Source organism: Coptis chinensis, chromosome 4 (assembly GCF_015680905.1).
Source record: "Coptis chinensis isolate HL-2020 chromosome 4, ASM1568090v1, whole genome shotgun sequence".
NCBI lineage: Eukaryota > Viridiplantae > Streptophyta > Magnoliopsida > Ranunculales > Ranunculaceae > Coptis > Coptis chinensis.
In genome coordinates this window covers 65,263,968-65,272,380 of record NC_141459.1, presented here as the reverse complement: position 1 = coordinate 65,272,380, position 8,413 = coordinate 65,263,968, and the positions used below count along the sequence as shown (strand labels likewise).

Genomic DNA, 8,413 nt, shown 5'->3' with positions numbered 1-8,413 from the left:
CATGGAATGTTTTCTAGTCTAATTAATCGGTCTTAAGTCTAATGAGAGCTTTACGAAGGGTGTTATACTACGATACAATATGAAATTGATTATGTTGAATTTAAACTACGAATGCTATGGAAATATGATTGTTTTTGAATCTAGATAAAGGATTAGAGGGGAATTGAATCCACCTCGAATCCAACTTAATAACCTAGCATAGATTCTTGTATCTCGATTCTCACGTTCTTACGGCAAGAATTTTGAGTTCTAATCCCTAGTGTTCATGGCATTTCTACCAAATACTAACTAGCATGTGAGGTCGTCCACCCATTCTCATGGCGAATCACGACCTTCTAGAGTGGAATAGATTCTACAATGCTTCTACACTATACCACTAAGTTTTCATCAAAGCTTCATCAACCCCTCTAATGGAGGTTGTAGCCTTGAGTCATCAACCCATCATTTCCCATTGAATTATAACTACACATCATATTAAAATTCTAACTTAACTAATTTAACTAACAATGTTTCAATCTACTTAAACTACCAAATGATAATCAACAAGAATTAAAATTAGATCTATAAATTGAAATGACAAAAATCGAAATTGATAAAAATAACTATTTTATTTATCTAATCAATCAAGAACAATGATTCAAAGACTTAATCTAAAACAAGAATTGAAAATGGAACTTAAACTTAATTACTCTACTGAAAACTAGATCTAAAATTATATATATTTTTTAGGTCTAACTAGCTACTATTAACAAAGAGTTAAGCTTTGGTTTTTATACTTTCAGATCCAAAAATCGTGCATGGGCTTGGAGCCATGTTTTGGGCCAGAGAATCAGGCCCAAAACCCAATTCTTCCAGTCCAAAAAGGCCTCTTCAGCTGCAGTTGTCTTCAACAGACTTTTCATCCACTTCTGCTCCTCCGATTAGATCAAAGCTTAGACCATTGGAAAGCTCTTTCCGAGCCGGTCGTTTTGACATAAGGTAAGCCCCATTTCGAGGTCTGAGTCCAAAGATACGGCCTTCGGAGGTTCTGCTGACTTGTAAGCTGTTTATGCCCGCGTCGACTTTTCAGCTTTTGACCGGGCTTTAGAAAGGCTTTGTCTTCTTGAAGCTTGGCCTTTAATCACGGAACTCCTTAGTAACCGACCTTTTCTCCTTTATCTCGCTAAAGTGGCACATTTCTGCACATAATGGACTTTGAAACCTGAAATGCATAAAAATACGTAATCAGTGTTAACTCTTAATTATTACTCACATAATTGGTCTAAAAGTATGACTGTTACAGGGTTAAAACTACAGTTTTGGGCTCTTATCAGACATCTTACCAAAGTTGATCTTCATTTCACTGTTGTGACAATTTATCAAGGCTTTTGCGGTAGCGAGGAAAGGTCGGCCTAGAATAATTGGAAATTTATCAAAGGCCTCCTGGGTGACTATCACAATGAAATCCACTAGATAGTAGAAATCGGCTAGTTTAACAAGAACATCCTCAACTATGCCTCTGGGAATCTTGGTAGAATGGTCAGCCAACTTCAATTTGACTTTTGTAGGCTTTAGGTTCTCCAAGCCCAACGCTTGGTACACATGATATGGCAAGAGATTAACACTAGCACCAAGGTCTAAAAGAGCATTACCCGTGAATTTTTCTCCTATCTTGCATGATATTGTAGGACTTCCTGGATCTTTGAGCTTGACTGGAGCTTGCTAATGGATAATAAATGTTGTTTGTCCAGCTAGAAACGCTCGCTTTGGAACATGAGTACTTCTTTTTATGTTTCATGCATCTTTCAAGAATTTGGCATATGATGGCAACTGCTTGATCGCTTTGAGAAATGGGATATTGATGTTATCTTTCTCAAATGCCTCCTTTATCTCTAAAAATTTCTTGTCCTTTTTGCTTTGAGCAAAAAACATAGGAAAAGGTACCTTTGGTACAAACACATCAGCATGTGTCTGCTTTTCTTTCTCTTTGGCATTCTTGCATATCTTGTCTTGGTTATCTTGACAAATAGGAGTTGAAAGGATTTCTCCCACTTCCTTTTGAACTTCATTTGAAATCTTGACCGATTTCTCTGTAGCAATGCCATCATGAGAAGGTAAGTCAACCTTGTTGTCTATCTTCAATCCTGATTTGAGAGTAGTAACTGAGCTGACATGATCATGGAGTTCATCAGTACTAGCAGTTGTCCCAATGTGGCATACATCTTCACTCCTCAATATTGGTTCCAATAAGCTAGGTTAAGTGGCTTGTGTCTTTACAGACAAAACAGTTGTGAGTTGGTCGACCTTAGCTTCTAGAGATTCCATTCTAGAACATTGACTTGCCTGAGATTGCTGGAGATTGAGCTGAGACTATGCAATAAGCTCTAGAACACTTTCAAACTTCTGATTTTTCTATGATAGCAAAGTAATAGCATTCTCCAAGTTGGCAGGTGCGGCATAATTTCTCCTAGGATCAGGCACTAACTCTCCACATGTATTGGAATTCTGCTGAGAGTAAAATTGTTGTTGAGGGACCAACTGTGAAGCTTGACTTGTCTGTGGAATATAATTTTGATGTTGAGAACCTGGGGGTCCAGCATTCTGTCTCCAATAATTACCTTGAAATTTATTACCACCTTGGTTGGGTCTCTAAAATGAGTTTATATTGTACTCTCCAACTGATGCATGTTGATAGTAACCAGGACATTCTAGAGTTGCATGAGAAGTGTCAGAACAGACTTCGCAGTATCGGCTAGCTTGCATGACTGGGAGAGATTTAGCTTGAGAATTATTGATCTTGGAGGGATTCATGGAGAACTGGTTGAATTTCTTACTTAGAGTTTCAATGCTGGTGGCTAGGCTTGCCAATGTAGACTTCAGTTCTTGATCTGATTGTTCATGTGCTTGGTAACCAAATTTCTTAGGCTCCCCCTCCATTCTAGCTACATCCTCATTTCTAGTAGTCCATTGTTATGTTTCTTCAGCTAAATTCTTGAGAAAGTTGTAAGCTTCCTCTCTATCCATTGATGTAAACTTGCCTTTGTGCATTGACTGTATCATCTGCTTGTTCATCATCGAGAGTCCTCGGTAGAAAAAATGAGCCAGTGTGCTCTTGTCGTTGTTGAATCACTCCCAACTATAATGATATTCTTCAGTCGACTTTCCTTTGAAATTGATGATAAATTGATGCATGGCATCTGTCTTCTGGGGTGGGTAGAACTTGTCCATAAACTTTGTTCTTAACGTCTCCCAGGAATCTATTGAATTGAGCGGTTGTGCAGTTAACCATTCAGAGGCTTTACCTTCAAGTGAGAGCGGAAAAGGAATCAACTTGATACTCTCATCTTTGATATTCTGGTTCTTGAAAGTTCTGAGGACTGATAGAAATTTGTTTATGTGAACATATGGTTGAACATTGTCTGAACCATTAAACTTTGGAAGCATAGAGATTACTAATGCTCTAAGTTCAAACTAGTTAGCTTCTGTGTCTGGAAAAACAATACTGCTGGGTGGGTCTCCAATGATTGGCGAATAAAAATCGCTCAGCTTCTTCCTCTGTTGTGCTGGCATGGGTGGGATAGCTTTAGGATTATTGGTGTCCATAACACCTCCATCATTGCGTGCGACCATTGAATCAATCTTGTCTAGTATTCTTGTGAGTTAGTTGTTAAACCTTGTCCACTGTTGTGTTCTTACCGGACGACGATTGGGACGACGGGGCATACACTTGAAAATGCTATGCAAAGATGATGAAAAACTATCCTACTATGCTTGAATGCAATTAAACTAATATGGAACTATTTTAAGTTAGAGTCTTTTTGAGTTATCCCCCCAAAGATATGTCGAGTTTTGTGTTTAACCCCCAAAATTTCAATCATCACAATTAGACCCCCAATCTGTCTCAGAACTCTAAAAACACTGTTCATTTTTTCCATAATGCCCAAACTACCCTTTCAAGAAAATTGCGAGAGCAAATTATTTTCCCCCAATTAAACATGGCCCACTCCAATAACTTAGATTAAAACCCCCAACTTAGGGTTTTATTTTGCTTCTCACTCTATTTCTCATCTCATCGCTCGTCTGTTGAATTTAGGGTTATTTAGTGTGGAATCCATGATCTTAGGGTTCTTACACTACTCATCACTACTTCTTACACTGGAATCCACGATCTCGTACTCGAATCGACAATCTCACAATCAAGGTAATTTTCATGTGCCTTATTTAGGGTTTTTCATTCTAAGGTTTTTTTTAAATTATATAAGAGTATCAATGCCTTATTGATAGCATGGTTTTAAAGTTTGGTTGTTGTGTCTGATTATTGTTTTGGTTTTGGCTTGCTTACGTTGCTGCAGATAATGGCCTCAATTAGGATCTTTAGGTGTCACCATCAGGGTAAATGGGTAGAGGATGGACAATATATGAAATATGTTGGTGGACAATATGTAGATTCTGAGGAATGGGATTATGATTACGCAAATTTGATAGACCTTGTTGCTTGGATCACTTTAGCATTTGGTGTCCCATCTGGAAATGTATTGGAAATATGTTGGTTGCATGGTGGAAACAAAACTAGTCTAGATACAGATCAAGATGTGATGTTCATGTGGGAATATGCAAGAGTTGATGCAAAGGGGTTCACACATATCTTTGTAAATTGGCATGAGTTGGATGTCATTTCAAGTGATTCAAGTGATGATGAAAATAACTCTGAAGGTGAAATACCACATGTTGTGGACTCTTCCACAGATAGTGAAGATGAATATGTATATATGCATGGCAGAAGATGTAGAAAGGGAAAAATGTTTGACTTGGATGACTGGCCCACTACATAAGACTTTGACTATGTTATGAAGAAGACAGCAAATTTGAGGTCCCCACCATTGCTATTGCCATATTATTCTTCAAGACAAGAAAGATAGTGGCCCTAGTCTTAAAGTAAAGGGAAAGAGAGTTGTTCGAGAACAAGATCAACAACCCACATCCATTGAAGTTGAGGAGTCATCTACATCTACCGGAGTTGCGGTATGTGTAATTACAACCAAATTATTTTAATATCCGTCTACATCCAAATTTTTCCAAAGACTTCTTTTATAATTCTTATATGTTGCTTGAATGATTTAGGTCCCCGATGCAACTCAAAGTTCTAGATGTGAATTCAACATTGACCGATAGATGCAAAGCAGAAAGCATTACTACAATCAAGATTCATCCGATGAGGAGTATGTACCTTCCGAAAATAATTCAAGTGGTGAAGAGTCTTTTGCTTGATGAGGAGTCTTTGTTTGTCTGAAGAGGATGGAAATGGTTCAATTGCTGAAGAAGATGAACTAATACAACCAAATGTTAGGACACAAACAAATGAGGATGATGATGTAATAAATGTGTTGGTTGAAAAACACATTTAATATTCCAACCCGATGAGGGAGAGACTAGAACTGATGATACATCAGTTAGGTTGTTTGTAGGTCAGAAATGGGCTGATAGATTCTTGTGTAGAGATTATCTGAGGTTGTGTGCTATTAAAAGAAAATATAGTATGAAGTTCAAGAAAAATGATGCTCTGCAGATTGAAGCTGTGTGTAAGGAGGAAGGTTGTAAATGGAGGGCTTATTGCAGGTGCATGACTAAGAGGAGTACATTCAGATTAAGAAGGTTGAATGATGTTCACACTTGTACAGCTGATAGAAAAGATAGAAACCCTATGGCAAATGCAGCTTGGATAGCAAAAGATATTGAGAAAGACATGAGACTTCATTTCAAGAGCTACAAACCAGCTGACATCAGGAAAATCATTTGGAACAGATATCAAGTTAAGATTAAGTATTGGCAAGCTTGGAATGCCAGGAACTTAGCAATGGAAATGATTCATGGAAGTTATGATGAGTCTTATGCAAAGGTTCATCAGCTTTGTTTGCATATTCTCAACTCCAACCCAGGTTCTATTGCTAAATTCTCTAGAAATGCTAACTACATGAGTTTTGAATGGGTTGGTATTGCTTTCAAATCATGTTTAGATGGGTTTGTCAGTGGGTGTAGGCCTTTAATAGGTCTTGATGGATGTTTTTTAAAGGGGAAACATGGGGGTGTATGTCTGTCTGTTCTAGCATTAGATGGAAATAATGGATTGTTTCCACTAGGTTTCTTTATTTGTATTTCAGAAAACACTGAGAATTGGACTGAATTTCTAGATATTATGGCACCATCCTTGAACTTACATCCATCTAGACTAACCATAATTTCTGATAGACAAAAAGGTTTAGGTAATGCAATTGCCACAGTGTTTCCTGATTGCAATCAAAGATATTGTTTTAGACACATGGTGCAGAACATGAAGACAAGGTTTAAGAGTCTTGAAGTGGAAGCATGGAATGCAGCAAAAGCATTTGGGGAAGCTGACTTTAATAAAAATATGGAGTTGCTTGAGAAAATATGTAGTGATGCCAAAGACTACTTGATGACTGAGGAGCCTAGGTTGTGGGCAAGGTCACACTTTGACACTGAATGTAAGGCTGACCACCTCTCTAATAACTTCTCTGAATCATGGAATAGTTTTATATTGGATGCTAGAGACAAGCCTATTGTGAAGATGGTTTCCAAGATAGTGATGTTACAAATGAAGTTGATCTATGATAGAAAGGGGAAGTTTGTAGACTGGAATGAGAATGATCTAGTACCAAGGGTGAAAGATATCTTAGCAAAAAGAGAGAATGAAATTGGTGATTATGAAGTTGCTGGTTCAAATGAGGATAAGTTCTATGTGACACATAAGTCTGGACATTGGTGGACTGTTGATTTGGTACAATTAAGTTGTACATGCAGAGAATGGCAAGTGTGTGGAATTCCTTGCATTCATGCTGTGGCTGTTATTAAGCCAAGGAGAGACACTTGGACACAGTAAGTTTAAATTTGATATGTTCTATTGCAATTTGTTGTGTTAAATTATATTATTTATTGCAATTTGTTGTTGTTCTTGTTTTTAGATTCTGCAGTCCTTTTTTCACTATTAGAGCATATAGGAATGCACATAGTCAGCACATAACTCCAATGGTTCATGAGGATGATTGGCCAAAGGTAATTCTTATTCCAATTTTCAATTCTTTTAATTTCTAGTTTATTGATTGCGTATTGACATGTTTTTTGTTTAATTGGTGCAGCCTGTAGCTGCAGATTATGTTTATCCTCCAATTAAGCATAGACAACCTGGAAGGCCTAGAGTTAACAGGAGAAGGGGTGCAAATGAAAATGAGAACTCAGTTAGGTGTTCTAGATGTGGTGTACTTGGCCATAATAAAATAGGGTGTCAAGGAGGTGAAGTGGGTGGTAATGTTGTTAGAGGAAGAGGGACAAGAGGAAGACCAGGTAGGCCAAGAAAAAAAGACCACTTCCAAATCCATTCTTGCGGGCACCAATCAACCCCCACAAGATGGAGCTCAAGTTGCTCCACCAATAAGAGGCGAGGCAGAGGGGGGCAGGGGCAAAGCATAGGTAGAGAGAGGCAACCTGAAACTCAAAAAATTTCAATGGAGGAGGGGGGAGACCAAACCGAAGATGGAGGAGGAGAGGCTCCCACCGTTAATGGAGGAGAGGCTCCCACCGAAACTATTAGTAGAGGAAGAGGAAGTAGGGGCAGCAGAGGAGGAAGAGGAGGAAAGGGCAACAGAGGGGGAAGTGGCGAGAGAAGAGGAATGTGTGCTTCTAATAATGCAACCGAGGCCTCATTTGCCTATTCCCCCAGTCGATCCAAACCATCTCAAATACAACCATATCGGTCGTAACCTCCAAAGACAACAGACTTCAAATGTCGACCTCCATTGGTGATACTTGCTATGCTCCTCCCATACAGCCACCACAACAACAGAGAAGGTACAAAGAATGTAAGAAGTACTTCAAATGAAAAGGTAATATCAAGCAAAGCCTCATGCTCAGTTAATGAGAGACCAGCAAAGAGAGCAAAGAAAGGGAAATAGTCTTGTTTTTTGTGATGGTGCTTATTTTGTGTTAGTTGCTGTGTTGTATGTGTGTTTTGTGGCTTTGGTATTTTTGCCCAAAAGAATGCTTTCAATGTGTTTTTTGTTGGAATTTGCTTTCCATTGTCAAGACATGATTACTATGTTGCTATGATCTGTTTAGTGATTAGTATGTTGCTATGATCAGTTATCAGGATTACTATGTTGTTATGATATCTTAGTGATTACTATGTTGTTATGATCAGTTGTCAAGACATGATTACACATAACATTTATTTCATTTCCATTCCTCTCTTTCATACATAATTCATCCAAGTGACAACTTTTCACAAGTTCGAGTTACATCACTAGCATTTCCTTTCACCTTCATTTTAATAGGACCTCAATTGTGACCCGTAAGCTTTCCCTCTTGGCACTTCATATCCTCTTTTGAAGCCTTTGAAGTACTGGCAGCAGCTTCTTTGTTC

General features: G+C 38.3%; 1 protein-coding gene across 1 annotated transcript; it reads left to right on the top strand.

Annotated features, from left to right (window-relative positions):
• The first annotated feature begins 5,515 nt into the window (after window positions 1–5,515).
• On the top strand, window positions 5,516–7,464 carry LOC147504410 (uncharacterized). Its single transcript, XM_086605193.1, has 4 exons — window positions 5,516–6,873; window positions 6,960–7,050; window positions 7,134–7,232; window positions 7,276–7,464. Exons 1-4 carry the CDS (start codon window positions 5,516–5,518, stop codon window positions 7,462–7,464), a joined length of 1,737 nt encoding a protein of 578 aa, XP_086461319.1.
• The last annotated feature ends 949 nt before the right edge of the window (window positions 7,465–8,413 follow it).